This window comes from Schistocerca serialis, chromosome 12 (assembly GCF_023864345.2).
Source record: "Schistocerca serialis cubense isolate TAMUIC-IGC-003099 chromosome 12, iqSchSeri2.2, whole genome shotgun sequence".
In the NCBI taxonomy this organism is placed as follows: Eukaryota; Metazoa; Arthropoda; class Insecta; order Orthoptera; family Acrididae; genus Schistocerca; species Schistocerca serialis.
In genome coordinates this window covers 20,863,138-20,888,811 of record NC_064649.1, presented here as the reverse complement: position 1 = coordinate 20,888,811, position 25,674 = coordinate 20,863,138, and the positions used below count along the sequence as shown (strand labels likewise).

The window sequence follows — 25,674 nt, the reverse complement described above, 5'->3', positions numbered from 1 at the left end:
CAATTCATGTTGGTGAAAAAAGAATTATGATATATATATTCACTAACACTTGAACATAAATGCAAGGTATAACAACCTCCCAATCATAGACACACAAACAAACACAAACATACACAAAAAATTCAAGCTTTTAGGAGAGGGAAAGACGAAAGGATGTGGGTTTCAAGGGAGAGGGTAAGGAGTCATTCCAATCCTGGGAGCGGAAAAAAGGACAGGTATACACTCGCACCCCCCCCCCCCCCACCCCCCCCACCCTCCCCGGCGCCCCCCCCCCCCCCCCCCCCACATATATATCCATATCCATCCGCACATACACAGACACAAGCAGACATTTGTAAAGGCAAAGAGTTTGGGCAGACATGTCAGTCGAGGAGGAAGTACAGAGGCAAAGATGTTGTTGAATGACAGGTGAGGTATGAGCGGCGGCAACTTGAAATTAGCGGTGGTTGAGGCCTGGTGGGTAACGAGAAGAGAGGATATATTGAAGGGCAAGTTCCCATCTCCGTAGTTCTGACAGGTTGGTGTTAGTGGGAAGTATCCAGATAACCCGGACGGTGTAACACTGTGCCGAGATGTGCTGGCCGTGCACAAAGGCATGTTTAGCCACAGGGTGATCCTCATTACCAACAAACACTGTCTGCCTGTGTCTGTTCATGCGAATGGACAGTTTGTTGCTGATCATTTCCACATAGAAAGCTTCACGGTGTAGGCAGGTCAGTTGGTGAATCACGTGGGTGCTGTCACGCGTGGCTCTGCGTTTGATCGTGTACACCTTCCGGGTTACAGGACTGGAGTAGGTGGTGGTGGGAGGGTGCATGTGACAGGTTTTACACTGGGGGCAGTTACAAGGGTAGGAGCCAGAGGGTTGGGAAGGTGGTTTGGGGATTTCATAGGGATGAACCAAGAGGTTACGAAGGTTAGGTGGACGGCGGAAAGACACTCTTGGTGGAGTGGGGAGGATTTCATGAAGGATGGATCTCATTTCAGGACAGGATTTGAGGAAGTCGTATCCCTGCTGGAGACTGGACCCTGTATAGACCCTCTATATACTCCTTCCACCTTTCTGCTTTCCCTTCTTTGCTTAGAACTGGGATTCCATCTGAGCTCTTGATATTCATGCAAGTGGTTCTTTTTTCTACAAAGGTCTCTTTAATTTTCTTGTAGGCAGTATCTGTCTTACCCCTCATGAGGTAAGCCTCTACATTCTTACATTTGTCGTCTAGCCATCCCTGCTTAGCCATTTTGCACTTCCTGTCGATCTCATTTTTGAGATGGTTGTATTCCTTTTTGCCTGCTTCATTTACTGCATTTTTATATTTTATCCTTTCATCAATTAAATTCAGTATCTCTTCTGTTACCCAAGGATTTCTACTAGCCCTCGTCTTTTTACCTACTTGATCCTCTGCTGTCTTCACTATAGGCACCTCAAAGTCTTCTCACAGCCTTACAGCATTGCCACTTAGTGATAATTTCAAATGTTAGTAAATAAATAAATAAATAAATAAATAGACATCTCTCCTTTTACTGTGCAATATGAATAAAGGACAGTCTCATAGTTTATAGGTGCATGGGATATACATTTTATCATGAAAACGTAAAACTATTCTGAGACATAAAAATAAAAGTTCTGTAAGAGGTGTGAATCTGTTCGACCTGTGTAACGAAAAACGTATGAATTTGCCTTCTGTTGGACCTTGTAGAAATTCCAGCAAAAAAGTTGTTAAGAAAACTATGAAATCAATTTTAGTAACATCTGTGATGACATTAATATGTCATGTTACATGTAAACACATTTTATTTATGAGAGACTCAGTGTGTGACTGTGTGAGTACTTGTATTCCACATTCAGGATTTTAGTTCCGTCGGTTCGCCTTAATACGATCGAGAATATTCCCTACTTCTCAAAAAATTTTATGTGCAACTTTCAGGCCAATAGTTATGTTGAACTCGAGCAAAATATATGTGTGTATATGGTTTGTGAAACCTAAGTTTAATCGTAATTTCAGCACCAATAAGAAATGTGATGTAGGTTAACCTTGTTGCCAATGATCTTCTGTAAAAGCTACAATATTGTTGACATCTATAGGTTGTGAGAAAAGTATGATGAACGGTGCATTCCTTGTGGCGATGCTTAATAGTAAGTTTTCATTTTACATCAACAGAGAGCAAGATTTGTGAATGGAACCATCCCAGACAATAATGCAAGTAATTTCCTTTTACCGTACACTTTAAGTGATGTGGGAATAATCAACCTGTACTTCCGAGGAAAGTGGGTAGTCAGACATATAGACAGGAAATTGGCTGCAGACGTATTATGAGGGTAGGGTCCTCACATTGACCTGAAGGTGTAGTGGGATACAACAGAAAAGTATTTCGGGGGTATCTAACCGTGGGAATTGGTGCGAACATTGTGTTACCTGGTAGAACATGACTCATGTTCATAATAGTGTATTCTAAATGAAAATACCCATCATAATTATGATAGAATAGTTGAGGCTTTGTTTTATATATACATACTTACACAGGCGTGTCAATGGAAGTACAAATTATCTGTATTTTGAGCTGCACATTATATCGATAAACATACCAATTCCGTGCAGCGTGTACATTACAATAGGAAAAACAATTTTTAACTGCCACTCCTTTGAGTAATTTTATTTTATTTTATTTTCAGTTTTTTTTTTTTTTTACTGAAATAATATGACATTCGTATCAAAAGGGAAATTGCCCAGAACTTACCTTCATGTGGCAGAATGTTTAGATTCATAAAAAATGCAGTTTGATTTCTTTACAAGTTATGAATAACCTTTGGCTCCCTGTATTTTACACCTGCTATCTTCAGATTTCAAACAGCGTATTCCAAAACTTATTCTAAATCTACTAATGCTATAAATAAAGGTTTGCCTTTCTTGAAGCTATTTTCTAAGGTACATCATGTGATCAGTGTAGCCTTGTGTGTTCTTACATGTCTCTGGAATTCAAATTGATCTCATCACAGCTTCAGTTAGTTTCATGTTTCTTCTGTAAATATTTGTGGCAGTAATTTGAAGTTACTGTTAATACAGGTTGACACAGAAAAATGGAAACCTTTGGAACACCTAATAAAAAATAGAATAAAATGTACCAAAGATTTTTACTGACAGCAACTGAACAACAATAACTTACCTGGTGAGAGACAGTAATCCAAATTATTAATGTCTGAAAATTGTATCCTGTGGATGTTGTCCTCCTGTACATATGCAGTATTTTGATCAGCTGCCAAGCGGGGTCGTGTAATGGTTAGCACACTGGACTCACATTCAGGAAGGTGACGGTTCAAACTTGTGTCCTGCCATCCTGATTTGGGTTTTCCGCGATTTCCCTAAGTCGCTTAAGGCAAATGCCGGGATGGTTCCTTCAAAAGAGCATGGCCACTTTCCTTCTCCATCCTTCCCTGATCCGAGCTTGTGCTCTGTCTCTGATGACCTCGTTGTTGACAGGATGTTAAACACTTACCACCACCTCCTCCTCCTCCTCCTCCTCCTCCTTGATCCTTCAATCTGCACTTGAGGTTCCTCACTGATTGCTGCAACATGTCAGCTGGGAACCACAAATTCCGTGTTGAGTTCTTTGCTTTGGTACACCCATTGTTCTCGGGCAAGTCGTGTAGGGCATACAGATGTATTAATCTGGAGGACAAGAGAATGCCATGGAGTCTTGAAATGACATGATTACTAAACAATTCTTGGACAGCTGCCATTGATTGCTTAGTAGTTTTCAATGTCCACCATCCTGTTAAATCCAGGTTTCAGTAATTTGTGGATTACTGTTCGATGCAGGTGCAACAGAAGATTGCAAGGTCTCAGCATAACAATCTGAAATGTTTGAAGGGTGTTCATGTACTTCATTATGGTTGCTATCTGCCCAGTAATAGTAGTTCTGCTTATTCACATAACCTGTGAGATGAAATTGGGCCCCGTCGACATTCACAGCTTGTGTGGAAATCCATTGCCCTTATTTACATTAGTCGTAATTTGCTGACAGAATTCCAATCATAACTGGTAATTGTTGTCCTTCAGTAGCTACACAGGTTGCTTGTAAGGATGAAATTTCAGTCATAATGGAGAATTCAGTGAACACTCCCTCATGGCACTCTGCTAACAGCTGCTTGTTTACAAACTGAATGCCGTTGGCTCCGTAAGACTGAAACGCGTGGAGTATGAGCCCTTCTCGGTCATCCTGTCATTTCTTTTGCAGAGCAGATTGAGTCTCTTCAAAATTTTTAATCGACATTTTTATCGAGTTTAGAGGGAACCTGACTGTCACCTTGTATTAACACTTTGAAAACCGGCCATTTAGAACAACATTGGGCCAGGAAACTCGGCTCGTATGCTTTTATTTGAAGTGTTACTGACACATATGTAATTGATGTATGTTAAAGAGACATATTAAAACAGGACCAAGCTTCAAGATTTATTTTTTGTATTTACTTTAGTTCTTTGACAGATTACAAATTTTAAAATAATGATGACAGAAAGTATAATTATCACCCCAAGAAAAATGTCTGAGTTGACTAATTGAGCAATTCCTTCCTATTGGAACTTCAAAATTTCTTGCTCACTCAACAGACATGATTTATTTGTTGCAGAATTACAGCAAACTGCAAAACCTAATGAGTACACCCACGAAATTACATCAGGGCGACTGTGTTGGCTCAACCATTTGTGACAGCAGCTGTTAAGTTCGCTAATGTTTGTTTCGAAATAATTCTAGAAATTGACTCCAGTAGGCATCACCAGTCAAGATCGTGAGACATCCGTACATTGTTCTCGTATGAAATGAGTCCAATTTTTGAGCAATTGGTGGCTCATACATTGAGAAAATCAGGGCCCAGCCTATACTCATGCAGTCTTCTTGGCACAGAGTTGCGGCCCAAGCTGTGTTCCGGTTTGGTCTCAGTCTCTAAGGTGTTAATATGCAGGAAAATTGGATCGTAACTCCGAAATGATTCAAATTTGATTGTAAAAATAAAATGCTTTGACTGGAGACTGCATTTTACCAGAAAACATACCCACAACATGTCACATTGTTGCCCCTCTCGTTGCAGTTCCTGCTGCAGCAGAAGAAGAAGCAGGAGGAGGAGCGCAACAGCCTGCGCAAGGAGGTGACGGCTCTGCGCATCATGCAGGCCAACTACGAGCAGATCGTGAAGGCGCAGCAGAGCCAGCCAGGGCAGGCTGTGCAGCGCGTCTCGGATGAGACCAAGTTCCGCGTGGTGAGTGTGTGCCACGGTTCCCTCAATCGTTGACGACATTTGTAAAAAGTGCCGCCTTCATACGTGTATGGTAGTGAACGGCATCAGTGCATATTGAATCTGTTTTCTGTCACATAATTTGGATAGGTAGCCTACTACTGTTTATTCGTAGCATTGTCCAGGACACTGAAGTAAATTTCACTCTCTTAGTAATGAAAAATTTAAATAATTGATATCATACCTAAGGAATAATTTGTATGTGAGAAACTAAGGTGGACAGTGGAAAGTTTTTAAAGATACAGTAATGTGCCATAACCACTAATGCAGACACTAACCCCGTAACATATACAAGAGAGATAGCACCGTTATTTTAACATTTTTTTCCACCTCATCTGTTCACACATCCAATAATTTACCCCAGACTATTAAAATAACTGTTGAATTTGTAATAAAAAAAATGAAAAAACCCTTATAACTTCAGGGTGTAATTATAAAAATTGTCTTTAATCTTCAGTTTCAGGCTGTGATGGATCAACTCTTCCAATCATTCAGCAACATCTCTGTGTCAAATTTCACTGAACTGTCAGCTTGTGTCTTCAGCTGGTTGGAGGAACATTGTAAGCCACAGGTGGGTGATAGTAGATAACTAATATACAAAATAAAAATTCACAAGTCAATACCTGCCATGTTTGGTAACTTTAATAGTGAAGTAGTACTGCATTTCGTGCAACTGTTTCAGCGTCATGATTGGCCTCATCTTAATGCAGCTGTTAGGCACATTAACACGGGGCTGGAGAATGCACTGATGGCAGAGGGCATGGGTCACATTGCATTGGTGCCGGTTGAGTCTGTCAGTAGATCGGATTTCACTAGGCATAGCCTGCACCTCAATAGGTATGGGAAGGGGAGGCTGGCGAAGCTTATAGGTGACGGTGTAGGGGTGGTGGTGGGATCGCTCATGGAAAAATTCCTGTAGTAGTTGGTGCTAGAGCTGCACCTATTTTGGATTGAAGTCAGAAGTTTATCAAAGGGCTCACCTTCAGAGGACATCATGTTTCCAAGTAGAGAAGGAATTAGCATATTTCATCAGAATATAAGAGGTATTAGAGATAAAGTTAGTGAACTGCTTATAGATGTTGACTCTGAAATTATTGGTATATTGGAGAACCACTTAAATAATTTGACAGTTCAGAGGCTTCCTCTACCAGGACACAAATTAGCTGGCTCTTTTTCAAGGGGTTCCTTGTGAAATGGGGGAGTGGCCATGTACGTAAAAAGCAGTATTCCATTTGAGTCCATAGATGTATCATGGCACTGCACTGAACAGGTATTGGAATGTTGTGCAGGAGCAGCTGAGTTTAGTGAAACTAAACTACTAATTGTTGTTGTTTATAGGTCCCCAAACTCTGACTTCAGAGCATTTCTGCTCAAGCTAGAGGGGGTTCTTGATTCACTTTATAGGAAGTACCAGAAATTTGTTTTATATGGTTACTGCAATATAAATTTTTTATATGATTGTGTAAGAAAAAGGATATTGACAGATCTAAATTCATATGATCTGATGCAGGTTGTGTTTTTTCGAACTAGGGTGCAAGGGAACAGTAGCACAGACATGACAATATTTTATTCATTCTTCATTAGTAGATATGCATTCTGTTAGTAAAAGGGTGAATGGCCTTTGCCATTTATAGGATTTATAAGTTTTACAGCTCCGAGGGAAAGTATATCGTCACTTGACAATGAGAAAATTACTTTTGCCAGGGAAACACTGTATTTTCACCTGGGAAAGAGTGCGTTTTTAACTGTGAAATTTGGGAAAAATTGTTGAAATCTTATTTTTTTTCTTGTTTGCATATGCAGCCTGGCATTGCATGGCATGCTGCATGCACCCTGACATTGCACGACGTGCCGCATGCACCTACGGGGACATGCTGAAAAGTAAAGCTCTGAATCTTTTACCCTGTTCTCAGTATTGACTGAGGTATTACATGTTCTGCATATTATTCAATCGACTTTCCCACTTTGCTGATGCAAGTTGCAACCTGTGGCCTAGAAGGCTCTGTATTGTAGTGTGTAACATGGTAGTATGTAATGCAATGGTGTCCACTAACCACAGAGAAGGTGCTTCCAATTTAAGTCCATAGAAGAATGAAAGCTGTGTACAGTGGTGATCGTATTGGCATCACAGATTTGAGACGTTCGGTTGTTTATTCTTGTAATGAAGGGAACAGTGGTCATAATGTAATATTACACGCTGTTTAAGCAAATGACACTTCCGACTCCATATTTATGACAAGGAACGGGGATCGTGACAAAATAGTAAAGTAGTATTAGGTAGGAAATATGTCATGAAACACATACTGTGCACAGTTGTTTTGTTTCACGTTTGTGCAGAGTTGAACAGAGAGATGTGAGGCTCGAGTAATCGGCAAAATGCGATGGCGGGTAAATGTCTTCACCTACTGTGTGTGGGGACTTTTATGCGTTGATATCACAGCTTGGTGGTGTCTTGACTGTACAGGAAGAGCCATCCTCTCCAAGAATGTAAACAGCAACAAACAAAGGAAGCTCTAAAATGAAATAACTTACTTCATGTTGGGCCTTCAAGGCAGACGTTATATTTAATTTAATTATGAAGTAACTGTGGTCTGTGCACCCATTGAAGCAAATAAAAGATAGTGATGAAACATTGAGGTCATTTAGTAATTAGAGTAGATATTGTTTTTCCTTCAAGTCATCACAGGGCTGCACACAGTTCTATGGAGTTATTGCTTGCAGGACCTCCACATAAAGAAGATAACGAACGGTGACTGAGTTACATTAAAGATAAATTAATCCACAATCCATAGGGTGACAGATCAGTGTTTGTGTTCTGATTCAGCTCCAAACACATAATAAGATGGCCAAAAACACTTCAATAACATCCTGTGTGTCAAAGGTTGGAGTGGATGACTGCATACAGCAACTAACAAGACCCCTCAGAATTGGGTTGATGAACTCGTCATAAAAAATTGTCAGCTAACACAGACATAGTTCTAAGGGAAGTGTGGCATATCACAAGAGCGTGTTCAGACCATCATTGCAGAACTGTGGTACAGGAAACAGTGCACGGGTGGTGCCTCGAATGCTCATTTCTGGCCTGAAACGGAGGAGATTGGACATTTGTCTACAATTTTTTTTTTCGTTTGAGCGTGAGGGTGGTGGATTCCTTAACAGCATTATGATGGGTGATAAAAGCTGATCCAAAAAACAAGAGAGCAGCAGTGGACTTCCACCGCAAAGGATCACAGACACTGTTCAAGACCGTGATGTCGGATGGCAAAGTCATGCTCACAGTGTTCTATGATGATCGAGGTGTGCCGCACTTGGAATTCGGCCTAAAAGCACCACTGTAAACTCTGCAAGGTACTGAGAGACTCTCAGAAAATTGAAAGCAAGGTTTCAAAGAGTTCGTGTCTACACATGGAGCAGACCACACACGAGCATTGCGACATCTGCTACAATCCGACATCTTGGGTTCACTGTCATTGATCATCCTCTATACTGTTCTGACTGGGTCCCATCTGATTTTCATCCATTTACAAATCGTAAAGAATGCCTTGATAGTGATGAAGCGGTGCAAGCAGAGGTAGGGTTGTGGCTCTGTCAACAAAGTCGGACATTCTACGGTGACGGTATCAGCAAACTGGTCTCTCTGTGGCAGAAACATGTTTGTCGCCAGGGTGACTGTGTTGGGAAATAAATGTTTAGACAAGAAGAATAAAGATGTAGAATGTTAATAAAGTTCATTTTATTTGAAAAGCTTTAAGAATTTTCACATAAAAAATTTGGAGGCATTATTTTTCACCACATCCTCGTAGGTACTACTGGATACAATGAACGTCTGAGAATGAGGATCTGATTTTGGGGAAGGGGGGACATATGTGAGCTGGCTGGTTGGTACTTCTCGTCTGGCAGCTTTCCCACACCGGAACTCTTAGCAGTCTGGAGCAGCAGGGCCTCACCATTGGCGACAATGCCTTCGTTTGACTTAGTTTTCTTGTTTAGTCGGCTTCTCCAGAGGCCCTACCGGAGCTGTAAGATTTTGCAGCTTTGGCTTTCGAGGATGTTAGAAGGTGTCTTCCAGTTTGTCAGCATCCTGAATCTCACTCTTCCATTCTGAGACGCCTGTTTGCCCAACGGTCAACCTGAGGCTGATGACCGCACTGCTCTCTATGATGTCGTTCTGCTTATCAACACAGGAATAGTTCATTGCCATGACTAAGCTGTGTTGCAACATCGTATTTCTCTGCACAACATTTTGGTTTCTAATGCCAGTGACATCTTCAGAGGATGTAAAGACTTCATTTGTAGATTTCCAACAAGCTAGCATTATGAAGCTCGTCTGAGCTTGAAAATAACTAACGGAAGTCTTTATAACTTTAGAGGATATCTCCAGCATCAGAAGCCAGGACGTAGGCTCAGAAACATGTCTTTGAGTACGTCCTAATGCCCACAAAACCGAATAAAAACTGGCCACAGAAGCCTGAATTGTATGATCAATATTTGCAGTGAAATTTCTTGGCAGATTAAAACTGTGTCAGGACTGAGACTCTTGGTTGGGATCTTTGCCTTTTGCAGGCAGGTGCTGTTCTGACTCAGCTATCTACCCTCACAGGTTTACCTCGGCCCGTACCTCATCTTGCCCCTTCCGTGAGGTTCGAGTCTCTGTGCAGCACACCGTTTTTGTGCCGGGAGGTTTCATATCAGCATTTCTTTCTGTAGTATTTGCAGTGTTTGTGTTCCAGAGATATCTGCTATGGAGAATTGTTGGTAGAACTTTAAAGGGGGCCATCTATGTTTCGACCTCGAGGTGTAGGTAACACCTGTTGCAAACAGTCCAGAAAACTTACGATGCTGGGATAGTAGAACTGTACATAACTGTGTTTCTGTTTTGATTGCAGGAGAAATATTATTTAATGTAACAACCACCTTAACCCTTTCTGCTGCAGTGTCGATTAGCGCACGACATTGTGAATTTTGTTTTCCGCTCCAATGTCGAGCCTCATACGACACGATTTTTCGCAGCTCCCACACCGTCAATTCTCGATTCTGAGAGTACTGGGCATCTATTGTGCTTAGTGCTGCCATCTAGGGGAACGTGTGTTAACCCAGTGTCAAACTGTAGAAGTTGTGTTGAAAGGAATGTTGGAATTATTACGTTCAAGTTCACAAGCGCGCAGTGGCTAATTTTTCATGTTCAGTTCTTTCTGAGGAAGAGATTTTACAGCTTTGTGAGAAATCAATGGTAGTAAGAGTGATTTTGAAGGTGAGAGTGGTTCATTTCTAAACAATTTTAGTGAAGATGATGATGGAAACCACGAAAATGTACATTTATCTAGTGATTCAGCAGAATATTTGTGGTGGGAACGAAAATGACTCTGACTTTACAGACTTTTCTTTTGAAGATTTGAAGTTTGGTTTTTTAATTGGATCTGGTAATGTTCCATCATCACCAGTTGGTTTCTTTCAGTTAATTTTTACAGACAGCATATTTCAACAAATAGCAGACCAGACAAACAGGTATGCTACAGCAAAAATAAGTAAAGTGACACCACTTCCACAACATTCTGCGTGGTGAGACTGGAAAAAAGTTACCAAGGAAGAAATGAAATGCTTCCTTGGTGTGTTATTGAATACAGCATTACAAAAGTGTAAAAATTCACATGACTTTTTTTTCAAGAGAATGGTTGCAATCATCTGACTTATTTTCAGACCGTTTTACTTGCAGACGATTTATGCAAATTTTCTGGGCACGTCATGTTTCTAATCCAGAGAGTGCTATACATGTCAGCAGTCAGGTTCAGTCACATCTAAGTAAATCGAAGAATCTGTCATTACTTGTCTCCCAAGTTTCTCAAAATTTATTGACAGTATAGGTATTTAGCTGCTGATGAATTTACAGTATCATTCAAGGGTCATCTGTTACTCAAAATGTACACTCCTCAAAAACAAACAAAATGGGGACTCAGAGGTTTACATGATTTCAGATTCATCAAGTTGCAATTTGATACCTTATTTTGGCACGGTAACAAAAGAGTCATTGATTCGTGTAGACCTGAATTTTTCGAGATCATAGTTCTTCAATTGCTGGCTAATATCAGAAATGCTACTGAGCAATTATTGTATCATATAGGGGTTGAATTGTCAGGTGAACTGTCAAACCAGAACGTGCATCTCACAGGAACGATCCAGGGCAATCGCAAAAATCTTCCAGCTGCAATCAAGAAAGCAGTTCTGCAATTGATGGAAGCATGAAATAAAATGTCTCCGGAATAACAAAATGATGGTTCTGGCATGGCTAGATAAATGAATTGTTCTCTTGCTCTCTACAGCAGCTAATAACTCAGTATGACTTACAGGAAGGAGAAACAGAAAGGAGAGGGAAGAAATAACTAAACCAAGTGTGATTATTGATTATTCTTCGAAGATGGTAAGAGTTGATGGATCTGATCATTTTATTTCCAGTTATGGTTTTCTAAAGAAAAGTCTGAAGTGGTGGCAAAAACTGTACTTCTGGTTGTTGGAGGTAGGACTTGTAAACAGCTATTTGCTGTACGAGAATCACTGTGAGATAAACAACTCGAAAAAATTGTGTCTCAGAGTTTTCCGTAAAAGTATTATAAGAGACTTAGTTGGTGAAGAAAGAAATCGAGGGCAGAATTGAGGATGTCATTCAATTTCTGATGATGAGGAACACTTGAATGGACAGTTGGACATTATTACTTCTATTTACATTTGTCCATGAATGAACACTAGTCCTTCTTTTATGTACCATCTCTGCTTCACATGTGAGATGCCAATAGTGATCAGACATCATATTTATTACCCAATAACCTTGATAATGATGTTACTGAGTTTTAAGTTCCTGATGGAACTGTTCACCATGTTCTTCTGATTTGCCAACCAGATTGTTCTGAAAATTGTCTAGGTGTGAGATTATAAGGTGTAGTTTTAGGGAGACCTCGCATCGCAACTGTTCAAACGACTGTAGCAGATCTTTCACTATTTTCTTGTAATCAGGATGCTTATCTGGCCAGGGAAACAATGCACAATATATTTTCAACTCCTCTTAGCTTGCTGTTCCATTTGTCATTCTACTTGAAGTCTTCTTCAGACATCAACCCATGTACATCCAATTCTTCTTTCAACTTTGCAGCCGACAGGTTTGGGAGTTGGCTACACGGTTGGGAATTGGCTACACAGGTATTGGAGACAGTTTCCTCTTTTGTCCAATGAATCACAAACTGCTTCATCGGTGTGAATTTAATGTACAGTGGAGGCATTAGAATGTGATCTGGATTATCCAAATGCTTACTCACAATGTACTTTGAACTTGCTGTTATGTTTCTCCTCATAGGCCACACTCTCGTAGTCCAGTGCTCATGATAATAATGCTCTACAGTCCCGCTCACAGGAATCTTTGTGTACCCTGTTTGCTGGTTGAGGTGGACATTGGTGTCTTCCCTACTTCGCACTTTTAAAAGATTACTTTCATGGTACTGCATGCTTCTTTAGGTATACTGAATACACATTAAGGAATTGACACTAGGTCATTTCCAATATATAGCAATACTGCTTCCTTAAAATTTTGATTTGAAGAATCTATAAATAACCTCGATTGTTCGCTCTCGTACATCTGAAGCCCCACTTTCATCACTAATCTACCGATGCCTTTGCAGAATCCATTAAACTATCCTCAAAAAAATTCCTTACAGTTCTTATCATTCTGTGCATTGAATATGATGCATAATGTGCATGTAAATTATTTTCACTGAGATGTGATTCCAGAAGCAATGCTGCGTCTTTTGACAGTCCAGAGTCTTTCACTAAATTGCAAAGTTGTGATTGAGTGAGAGGTTTTGGGCTACTATCAGTACCACACTCGGAATAGTCAGATTCACTAGTTCTGTTACTAACTTTTAGTTCACATAATTCAACTGCATCAATTGATATTGGTGCAGAGCGGTTCGGCAGTCATGAACTATGAGGCACAGGTCTAATTGCCAGATCTACACCATGTGATCAAAAGTATCTGGATACCTGGCTGAAAATCACTTACAAGTTCATGGCGCCCTCCATTGGTAATGCTATAATTCAATATCATCTTGACCCACCCTTAGCCTTGATGACAGCTTCCACTCTCGCAGGCATATGTTCAATCAGGTGCTGGAAACTTTCTTGGGGAATGGCAGCCCATTCTTCATGGAGTGCTGCACTGAGGAGAGGTATTGATGTCAGTTGCTGAGGCCTGGCATGAAGTCAGCGTTCCAAAAATACCCCAATGTTCTATAGGATTTAGGTCAGGACTCTGTGCGGGCCAGTCCATAACAGGAATGTTATTGTCGTGTAACCACTCTGCCACAGGCTGTGCATTATGAATAGGTGCAGTCAGAATCCCCGAATTGCTCTTCAACATTGGGAAGCAAGAAGCTGCTTAAAACATCAATGTGGGCCTGTGCTGTGATAGTGTCACACAAAACAAGGCGTGCAAGCCCCCTCCACGAAAACATGACCATACCATAACACCACCACCACCTCCGAATTTTACTGTTGGCACTACACATGACGGCAGATGACGTTCACCGGGCATTCGCCATACCCACACCCTGCCATCGGATCGTCACATTGTGTACCATGATTCGTCACTCCACACAACTTTTTTCCACTGTTCAATCGTCATATGTTTACGCTCCGTGCACCAAGCGAGGCATCGTTTCGCATTAACCGGCGTGGTGTGTGACTTATGAGCAGCCGCTCGACCATGAAATCCAAGTTTTCTCACCTCCCATCTAACTGTCATAGTACTTGCAGTGGATTATGACGCAGTTTGTAATTCCTGTGTGATGGTCTGGATAGATGTCTGCTTATTTCACAGTACGACCCTCTTCAACTGTCGGCGGTCTCTGTCAGTCAACAGATGAGATTGGCCTGTACAGCTTTGTGCTTTATGTGTACCTTCACGTTTCCTTTGACTATCACATCGGAAGCAGTGGACCTAGGGATGTTTAGGAGTGTGGAAATCTCACATATGGATGTATGACACAAATGACACCCAATCACCTGACCACATTCGAAGTCCATGATTTCCGAGGATGACTGATGCTGCTGATATGGAGTACCTGGCAGTAGGTGGCAGCACAATGCACCTAATATGAAAATCATACATTTGTGGGGATGTCCCAATACTTTTGAGCACATAGTGTAATTTCGGATACAAGATTTTGTTCGTATTTATTTTCTTGTATCCTGTTCCTCTCGTCTTACAGAAGTAACAACCGTTGATGTGATTCTTCTGTTTGTGCCATACCATGAGAGTAGCAGAGTTCAAAGACTTTATTTTACCTTCACTCCACTTCCTTAATTGCCCCATGCATGTATGACATGCTGTGTGTGGAGCAGATTACTTCTTCTGATCCTTGAGTGTAATGTCAAAATAAGCAAAATATGATTTCTGTGTTATTACTGCTATTTGTCAGCGTCTTATCTATCACATGATTCCACATATGTAGCAGAATGTATCTGCGTTATTCACGTGCTCCTTTCCTGACATTTTGAACAGTGATTTGAAGAAATAACACCGCTCACTGCTTCTTCTAGCTCTAGTGCTCACTCACCTGTTTATTTCTGTGGTGACAGTGTAACGTCAGCTTTGGAATTCATTCTCTCCCTCTACTTCACCACTCTGCAAAAAAGCAATGTTGCCACATTTATATAAATTACATTACATGACATGGATTTTACAGTGTATAGTAAATAATAACCGGCAAAGAGTTGGGGGGAAGGGCAGCTGTGCAGAGAAAACTGAATCCGATGGAGAAACATTGATGTCATTTTTTGATACAGGGACGCCAGATTAATAAAGAATATCACTTATTTTCCAACCTGTAAATTTAACTGAGAGTTTTCATTAAATGCTTTTGATTGGAGCTTGTCATATGACTTGACGTGGTAAACAGAGAATAATGGAAAATGAAACGCCCGCAGCTCGTGGTCATGCGGTAGCGTTCTCGCTTCCCACGCCCGGTTTCCCGGGTTCGATTCCCGGCGGGGTCAGGGATTTTCTCTGCCTCGTGATGGCTGGGTGTTGTGTGATGTCCTTAGGTTAGTTAGGTTTAAGTAGTTGTTCTAGGGGACTGATGACCATAAATGTTAAGTCCCATAGTGCTCAGAGCCATTTTTTAAAATGAAACTACCGGCTTCCAGGATAACGTAAGACCTCTAACTGCTCCACAGATCAGTCCATCACCACAGACTAGTTTCAATATCCACATTTATAGGGTTTGCCAACCCGGAACCAGATTGTCACCTTCTAACCTAATATAGACCATAGGATGCAGTACTGACCTGTCAGTGCAGACTAAAATATTATTCATACATCATAAAAATGGATGTGTATGTGTGTGTGTGTGTGTGTGTGTGTGTGTGTGTGTGTGTGTGTGTGTTCCACTTCTCCTAAACCAGTGGAGTAATTTGAACCAAACTTGGTACAGATATCCTTTACAGTCAAGCAACAATTGCTGCAGAAGTAAGAACGTTCTGTCTACCGTTGTTCAGGAGATATATGATGACATAAACAGTAACATGTGTGAAAAGTGCCTGATCAGATGTATTTGCAATAAATTTCACAGGCATTATCCATATAGGTCGCCAAATACACCTACAAAAGTATATCGTGGTACCACACAGAGTTCAGGAGATACTAATGTCATAAACTCTGAGGTGCATGCAAAATTTATACATTGTGCATTAAGTTGTTATATATTTATTCTTTAGTACTAAAACAGTTGTACAGTCAAGTCTAATTAAAGACATCTGTGACCCATTGCAGTGCTTTCAACTGTGAAGCACAAACGACTACAGGTGAAAACAGTAGCTGTCTGTAGAGATAATGGGAGGCACTGACATAGATATTTATAAAATTGCATTGTGGACACACAAAGCAGCTGTGTCCAGCATTCAGAAACTGTTTGGGATCATGTTTCGTAATTTGGATATTGTACAAGGTCTGTTCAAAAAATGGTGTGTTGAAACGAAATGCAGTTGACATCCCGGCATGAGCTAGTGTTTAATGTGTAACTGCCGCAAGTTTCATTGTTGTGTGTCTGTTAGCTATTGTCCAGTGCTGTATTGAGTAGAACGTTATGTTGCGCAGTTTGTGGATTTTGAGGTGACAAAGTTAGAGGAGCAACACGTCTGCACTAAATTTTGCGTGAAACTCAAGAAAGCCTTTACTTAGACGTACAAAATGATGGAGGAGTGCTTAAACCGTACTCAGTGTTACAAATGGTTCACACGGTTTAAAAATGGCCAGAAGGAAGTTAGAGATGACCCTTGTTGAAGACACTCTTAGACGTCTACCAACAATGCTTGTGTCACGAACATCAATGAAATTGTGTGTGTGCCTATCAAAGACGGACTGACTGAGAGATTGCAGAACATTGTAACATTTCAGTTGGATAGTGGCATGAAATCCTGACACAGCATTGTGGAATGCACCATGCTGCCGCTGACTTCGTTTCACGGCTCATGAATCAAGACCAGGAAGAGTTTCGCCTCACAGTTTGTGAAGAGCTTTTGGATCAAGTAAATGAGAATGAGATGTTGCTTAAATAACTGGTGATGAGATTTGGGTCTACAGGTACAATGTTGAGACCAAGGTTCAGTCTTCACAATGGGTTGGGAAAGGTTCTCCAAGACTGGAAAAAGGTCATCAGGTCAGGACAACTGTCAAAGCCATGCTGATAGTTTTCTTTGACTCTGGAGGATTAGTTCATCAAGAATTTGTACCACAGAGTCAAACTGTTACCAGTGGTACTGATAAGAAAACAGCCTGAAATGTGATGATACAATTCATGGCTCCTGCATGAAGATAACACATCTGCACATTGATCCCTGTTGGTGAATGACTATTGCACAAAAAATGAAATCACTGTGCTGCTTCATCCTCCGTACTATCCAGACCTGCTCCGTGCAAACATTTTTTCTTTTTTTTTCCAAAGTTGAAAACCCTGTTGAAGAGATGAAGATTTGCAATGATGGATGAGATAAAAGAAAATTCGCAGTCTAGCAAGAAGTTCCAGAAGGGGAAGCAAAGTTGGGAGTGGTGTATCAGCTATGGAAGAGAGTATTTCGAAGGAGACCATGCACAACAAGTAAATGGTAAGCATAGAAAAATTTTGTGGACAAAGTTCTGGAATTTTTTGAACAGACCCCGTACGTTACGTGTGTTTCTTTGTATGACTGTTCCATATTTGAAAGATGTTTCCTCAAATATATCGAAATGAAATCTTTATGATACTTAATTGCAAAAACAGCTTTTTTTGTTTTTGTTTTCATTTCTAATACAAAACTGGCAAAAAGAATACCTGGGGAATGCCAGGTTTCTCAGCTAGAAAATCAAAAGCAGAAACTGTAGAAAAATCCATCCACACACTGTGAGAATTTCATTCTATTTTGTTGCCACAACTGAGATTCATATTCCAGACAAAATGATTAATAACATTTCAACATCACAGGTGCTGTACATGAGTCTGTAAGTTAGTGGCATGAAGATGAAGCTGTTCAGTGGCTACCTCATACTGTACTTCTGTTGGCATCCTCCATCTTGACTCTGAGACACATTGGCAACATCTGCTTTATATTACGAACAAGCACAGTTTGTGGACAGTCCTTTTCAAAGTTTAGCAAACTCTTTTGTTATCCTGAGGGTGCTGGAAAAGATGAGAGGACTAGCATCGAGGAATTTCTTATGAGTTGATACCCAGAAGTGCCGCTCTTTCCGTTGGACGTATGTACACAGCAGAGCAGACATGGTAGTGTGATGGTCCTTTCTCTACAATGTCTTTCTGTGCTAATTTATTTAATTTATTTGGCATTGGAATAAGTTGCTGTCAACAGCTGTAGATATACACTACATGCTCAAAATATCCGGATACCCCCAGAAACCTACTTTTTCATATTAGATGCATTGTGCTGCCACCTTCTGCCAGATACTCCATATTATCAGTGACATCAGTAGTCGTTAGATATTGTGAGAGAGCAGAATGGGGTGCTCCGCGGAACTCACAGAGGAACATGCTCAGGTGATTGGGTGTCACTTGTGTCGTATGTCTAAGTGAGATTTCCACACTCCTAAACATCCCTAGGTCCACTGTATTTGATGTGATAGTGAAGTGGAAATGCGAAGGAACACCTACAGCACAAAAGCTTACAGACCGACCTTGTCTATTGACTGACAGAGACCGCTGACGGTTGAAGAGGATCGTAATGTGTAATAGGCAGACATCTATCCAGACCATCACACAGGAATTACAAACTGCATCAGGATCCACTGCAAGTACTATGGCAGTTAGGCAGGAGGGGAGAAAACTTAGATTTCATCGTCGAGTGGCTGTTCATAAGCCACACATCATGCCGGTAAATGTCAAACGGCACCTCACTTGGTTTAAGAAGTGTAAACATCGGACGATTGAACAGTGGAAAAATGTTGTGTGGAGTGGCGAATCACAGTACACGATGTGGCGATCCAATGGCAGGGTGTGGGTATGGCGAATGCCCAGTGAACGTCATCTGCCAGCGTGTGTAGTGCCAACAGTAAATTTTGAAGGTGGTGGCGTTACAGTGTGGTCACGTTTTTCATGGAGGTGGCTTGCACCCCTTGTTGTTTTTGTATGGTACTATCACAGCACAGGCATAAATTGATGTTTCAAGCAGCTTCTTGCTTCCCACTGTTGAAGAGCAATTCAGGGATGACAATTGCATCTTTCAACACAATCAAGCACCTGTTCATAATGCAAGGCATGTGGCGTAGGGGTTTCACGACAATAACATCCCTGTAATGGACTGGCCTGCACAGAGTCCTGACCTGAATCGTATAGAACATGTTTGGGATTTTTTGGAACACCGACTTCGTGCCAGGCCTCACCAACCGACATTGATACCTCTCCTCAGTGCAGCACTCCATGAAGAATGGGCTGCCATTCCTCAAGAAACCTTCCAGCACCTGATTGAACGTATGCCTGCAAGAGTGGGAGCTGTCATCAAGGCTAAGGGTGGGCCAACACGATATTGAATTACACTGTTACTGATGGAGGGCACCATGAACTTGTTAGTCATTTTTAGCCAGGTGTCCGGATACTTTTGATCACATAGTGTAGCAGTTCCTCATTAATTAGCCGTCGGTTCAGGTGCATCTGAAGTGTTTCCATTATTTGAGTGTGTGGATTGTTTCTCCCTCTGTAGTCCGCATCAACAAAATATTTATGCATTCAGAGGAGAAAGTCGATGATTGAAATATTTTGAGACGATCTCAACGCAACGAAAAACGCATTTGTCTTAATGATATCCACCCCAAATACTGTACCACGTCCCTGACTCTCTCTCTCTCTCTCTCTCTCTCTCTCTCTCTCTCTCTCTCTCTCTCTCTCCTATTTCTCGACAATAGACAATGTGCTGCTCTTCTTTGAACTTTCTTGATGTACTTTGTTAATCGTATCTGCTATGAATCCCACACTGTGCAGTGGTACTGCAAAAGAAATGAAGATGCACAAGAATAGTGTAGTCAGTGTCTTTAGTAGATCTGTTTCATCTCTTAAGTATTCTTCCAATAAAACTCATTCCTTAGTTCATCTTCCCCATAACATTTTCTTTGTGTTGTTTCCAATTTAAGTTGTTCGTAAGTGTCATTCCTAGGTGTTTAGTTGAATTTATGGGCTTTAGATCTGATTGATTTATTGTGTAACCAAAGTCTAACAGATTTCTTTTAGCAGTTGTGTGGATGACCTTGTTTTTTCCATTATTTATGGTCAGTTGCCAATTTTTGCATAACAAGGGTACCTGAAATCGTTAATTGTTACAAGAAACATTCTAGAAGTTGATTAACAAATAATTTAATGAAAATGATGTTCCTGAGGGACGATTCCATCTGTTTCTGTTAAAAAAAAATTAAAACTGCTCCTGTATGATTTATCAAATTATAAGTTTCTCCCATACGCTTACTGAATTCTAAACAATAAAATATTTGTTTATCTTTGTTATCAATGAGCACAAAACAAGGTCTTAGCATGCAGACTTTTAAGAACTTTTAAGGTTTTTGAAAACGGGAAACAGGTAGTTTTTAAATGTGGATAAACTTTATGTGCCATACTTATAGTTGATAGATGTGTTTAAGATATAAGCCATTAAGTAGCAGTGTGTGCTAAAAAAGTTTGTATCCAGCTCACAATTAAAGGCTCTGAAGTGGAACCGCCCTAAAATACAGAGTGATTAATTAAACTTCCACTAATTGGACCAGTGTAGTCAGAAAACTATTTACCGTATTGGTACCCAACTTTGTAGGAATGATGATCAGTGTGTGCACTGTAGGATTTGCATTGTTATAGTTGGAGCCATGAATGATGGCGGTCGAGCTTAGGATTGCTCTGCGCTCCTACGTCATGCATACTCCAACAGCCAATGAGCATTCAGTAGTGTTCTGAATGCTCTGCTCTGAATGCCATAGCTAATGTAAGCGTTAAACATGAGTGATTGTAGCGAGTTGTTTAGTAAATTTATTTCATTTGTTGGGAGTTGTCATTGCTGACGGTGGTGGTATGATAAATTCTGCATAAGCAAGTGAGAGACATAATTTGCAGGAATTCAAGTGGAAAGCATGCGTGTACTGCAACTGGTGCTTGGAATTGTCAACAATGCCATTCCTGTCCATGCCTTGACATGCACAAACTGCCATCATCCGTGGATCGGATTATAGTAGCATGTCATGACTTGCTGTTATGTGCCGGCAACATTTCTCTTCTCCTGTTCTGTTCCTCTTCCGAGATCCTTAGTATCCTCTTCTCTTGTCTACTCCACTGGTGACACACTATCCTTTTCCTGTATCCTTCTCAGTCGCCAATCTGTGGTATATTGGTCGGTGTGTACTTGCTCCTCCAATTTTCCTTTCCTTCCATGTTGATCCACATTTGAGACCCATACTTTTGTATTTCAGTAACCCACTTGGTTCGTGTATTCCGTCTTGTCATTCCTATTGTGTCTCATGCGTATTTATACCTTGTGACAGTCCTGCTCTCATTGTTCGCTAATATTTGTATAACATTTGGGTATAATTGCAGTTTACTCCAAACTAACAGCTTTGTTTCAATATATTCAAAATTATTCAAAAGCAGGAAGTGAAACTTGCCTTTTCGGATCAATGCCTTTAATGATTGTTGATTGTAAACATTTCTTTAGTAGGCTGGATTGTTATTAATTTGCACACAACCTGTAGAAGTGTGGATTTTTGAATAAGTATCAACAACCAAATACTGTAATTCTTCCATTTATTCACATTTTTCTTGCTGACATAACATTGAAAGCAAATTTTTGCCTTCTGCTTGTTCAGCCACAATCTCATGGACTCTAACTCTGTGCACTACTTCCCAAGATACAGCTGTGCTGCAACTACCTCTCCCGCCAAAATTCAGGACACAAATTGAATCGAAGACATAATGTTTCATGCAAAAGATGTGTGATGAAAATGATTTGAAGTAAAATAACACTTCTTGTTTTTAAGTTTTTTGTGTACTTCTTATAATAATTTGAGATTATGAAATAATTTTGTGAAATAAATTAATTGGTCTGAAGTATTCATATTGTTTATAGACAGTTGAAAAGGTAATTTGAAAACATTACTAATAACTGATTTTAGATATGACAGGACAACATATACAATCATTGTTTAAGCTTAACCTGCTCCAAAAGTAAATATGTGTGAGTCGTCTTAATGATATAAACAAAACTGACAAATTGAACTTGTTTATTGCACAGTGACATACAATGAAGATATTGATACCCCCTTGAAAGTAACTGCCATACTGCAGTTGCATTACATCCTTCACAAGTGCACATGTAGATAAGTGGTGATGATTCTGTAACCTTGTCACTCATTGCAGACGATGCTTTATTGGTGTTGCAGACGCTGCACGATGTGGTGCTGGGTGTCTTGCAGCAGCTCAACTCGCAGTTGGCTCTCCAGGGTGGCGGCGGCAGAGTCTGAGGTCTCCAATATCGCTGCCAGTCGAACCGTGTCACGTGCCTGTCCGGTCCAGAGGCGGCCTGGGAGGAGAGGAGCGGCATGCCCGTAACACTTCCTCGCTGTGGTGTCCGTAGGGTGTCCGCTTCCCTCCGGCTCGTCTGGTGGTCTCACGTGGAGTAGCAGTCGTGGTGTGGAGTGCTCTTGTCACGTTCCACACCTTGCCGTGGCCGGAATCTCTTGTGACATCAGTCTCTGCGACTGGGGAACAAAGTACTGGAAGGGGAGAGGGAGGCTAGCAGTATCGTAGCAACTAGCATCGCCAGAGAGCTGGCACAGAGTCTACCGATACAGTGGTGTCTCGTTTACGGTGCAGCACTGCTCCAGAGGAAGTAATTTTTATGCGGTTACTTTGCTCATTCTGCGATCATTAGTATCGAGTCTTGAGGCATACACAGGTCCTCAATCTTTGTACTCTCCATTTCTTGCAGTATATCAGGTGAGATGTAGTACTTGTACATTCTGCTACAGTTACCAGTCTTAACAAAAGGTAAACACGTGGACACTAAAATTACTCTGTTTTGTGCTGACTTACAGACTCCCTCCCTCTCATGTCTCTCTCCCATACCTGTTCCTCTCCCCTCCCTCCCTCCCTCCCTCTCTCCCCCTCCCACCCCTCCCCTCCGAGGACATTGCCATTTTCTTCTCCCAGCTTTGTCCTGTGAGCTTATACTACATCTGTAATGACCACATAGTAAATGAGATGTGAAAATCTAACTTCCTCCTTTTTTTGCAGTATGAACTGAATGAACGAAATTTTCACTCTGCAGTAGAGTGTGTGCTGATATGAAACTTCCTGGCAGGTTAAAACCGTGTGCCAGACCGAGACTCGAACTCGGGACCTTTGCCTTTCGCACGCAAGTGCTCTACCGATTGAGCTGCCCGAGCACGACTCACGACCCACCGTCACTGCTTTAATTCTGCCAAGATCTCATCTCCTACCTTCCAAACTTCACAGAAGCTCTTCTGCTTGCAGGAGCTCAGTTGGTAGAGCACTTACCTGCGAAAGGCAAAGGTCCCGAGTTCGTCTCAGTCCGGGACGCAGTTTTAATCTGCCAGGAAGTTTCATATCTGTAGTGAATGAGTTAGTGAAGTTGTAAGAAACCATATTCACATTTGGAATGAGAGTGGTTCAGATCCCCATCTGTCCATCTGTATTTAAAGTGTTTCCCATGATTTTTTCAATTGCTTAATTCAGTTGCTTAGATGTGTCCTTCCCCATCACTTGTCACCCCGAGCTTGCATTCTGTCCGGGATTTCAAATCGTAAACTTCCTTCTGTTGAAATATTTTGACACGGAAGAAGCTATATGCAGAATCCAGGATACAAAAGGTAGCACTAACAGACAATTCTGGTTATATATTCTTTTCTGACAAATATATATTAGTCTCACAGCCCTTACAGTCCTTACACATAACTGGCAGTTTGTGACAACGAATCACACCAGGATAATTCAGTGTTTGCCACTGAAAACTGTGAACTGTTGACTTTTTTTTCTCCATGTCAGGAAGCAGTGCTGTAAGTCACACACAGCCATATGTTTATGAAGCAAATGACGAGTGAAAGTTATTTGTAAACAGTCTGACTGTAATGTTGTGTATACAAATTTTGAACTGTATTTGATCAGTTTTCCTGAGATTACGTAATGATCAAAGTCATTTGGCCTCTGCAGTGATTTTTGCATCCCTGTGCTCTTTTCCCCTCTCATGTGATGCCACGACACTCATCTTAGACAGATTTGTACATTGTTTAAAGATATGTAGGGACTAGTTATGTCAGATGTACAATAAAAGAAATTACCGCTTTTACAGACTGATAATGTTACCCTTTCAGTATGTGTGAATTGCAACTGGACTTTGTACCTATGAGAATGCACCAGCATTTAAAGATTGGGAACCTGTGTCTTTGGTCAGTGGCAGTGTAAACAGGCCAGCAGCGAGTTGAGAAACAGTTTCTTGATGTTAAGATGTTTCAGGGTAATGTGTCCATTTTTGCATTTAATGGTAACATTGACCTCTGCATATATGTTCAGTTGTGGTTGTAGCTCATTGCAGATTTTGAGCTGTTCTGTGTGTTCATTAAGTTTGTTTACCAGTACTAAATACTGTGATTGGCTGGCACACTAAAAGTTTTTGTATTAACCAGTGAGTCCACATACAAGATCTTATATTTTAATACAGATTGTAGTTACAAAGTTGTTGGCTGTGTCCTTGTTGAAAATATGAAGTTCCTTTTAACTTGGGATTAAGCAAGCCATTTTCAAAGGAGGTAGTGCAAAGTGTAAATTAAAAAATAATAATAATAATGATGATGCACGATCTTTATTTTTTGTGTGTGACATTGTTAAATTGTATGATTGATGCAATGAAGGGTTTTGTTATTGTGTACCAATCTAAATTTTAAAAGAAACTGTTTTTTTAATGCAGTGGTTATATTTTCTCAAATATTTTTTTCAGTGGATAAATATATTATTAGTTTAAAAAAACAACAGTTTTATTAAATAAAACATGTTTAGCTGATTTTAGTGATCTGAAGTTGTTAGTTATGTTCCTTAGGTTTGCTTCATTGTTATTTGCTCTAAAATTAGAAACAGAGTTTTGTGTGTGTGTGTGTGTGTGTGTGTGTGTGTGTGTGTGTGTGTGTGTGAGAGAGAGAGAGAGAGAGAGAGAGAGAGAGAGAGAGAGAGAGAGAAAAAAGGGATGCCATGCTTGTATTGATGATGAGAATGTTTTTCAGTATTTTCCCAGAATGTTAAAAATGACTTTGTGCACATTCGAGTAAATTAAATAGTTGATTAGCTTTGGAGGTAAAGGAAGTGATGATGCAGTACATTTGAAAGCAGTTCTATGTTTACATTTGTTCAGAGATTTTTTTTTTTCCCCCCCCAGAGGGACAGGTTTGCATTCTGTTATATTTCAGTGGAGTGGTTTTGTAAACTGTTTTAAATATAGAATGACACACACTAATTGTAATATATCTCCTAATAAAAACTGCGCATTGTGTTATGAAGGTGGCCTTAGTTTTCATCCTGAGGAGTAATCTGTTACAAGTACATTTCATATTTGTAGTACGAAGTATATTTCAAAACCATTGTAATGTTTGTGATTACTTGTGAACAGGCATTATATCTTGAGGTAATTCAGAATTTCTGCAGGAAATCAGTATACAGTATGGCACATATTGAAAGAAAGATCTCCAAAACGGACAGCTGTAATAATCGAAAGATGAAAAAAATCCATCCCCGTCAGCAATAGATGGATGTGAAAATAATGCACATTTATGCCCTAGATACCTGCATTTGACAATAGTTAAGAGTAGATTAAATAAGATG

At 40.5% G+C, this 25,674-nt stretch overlaps 1 protein-coding gene across 3 annotated transcripts in view; it reads left to right on the top strand.

The window, feature by feature from the left end:
- LOC126428142 (max-like protein X) overlaps nucleotides 1-25,352 on the top strand; it is a 53,583-nt gene extending 28,231 nt beyond the window's left edge. For all 3 annotated transcript variants that reach the window (XM_050090049.1, XM_050090050.1, XM_050090051.1), the window contains exons 5-7: nucleotides 5,087-5,254; nucleotides 5,748-5,861; nucleotides 22,227-25,352. In XM_050090049.1, the coding sequence (XP_049946006.1) occupies nucleotides 5,087-5,254; nucleotides 5,748-5,861; nucleotides 22,227-22,307 (363 nt within the window). In that variant the 3' untranslated portion in view covers nucleotides 22,308-25,352. The remainder of the gene's footprint in view (nucleotides 1-5,086; nucleotides 5,255-5,747; nucleotides 5,862-22,226) is intronic.
- The last annotated feature ends 322 nt before the right edge of the window (nucleotides 25,353-25,674 follow it).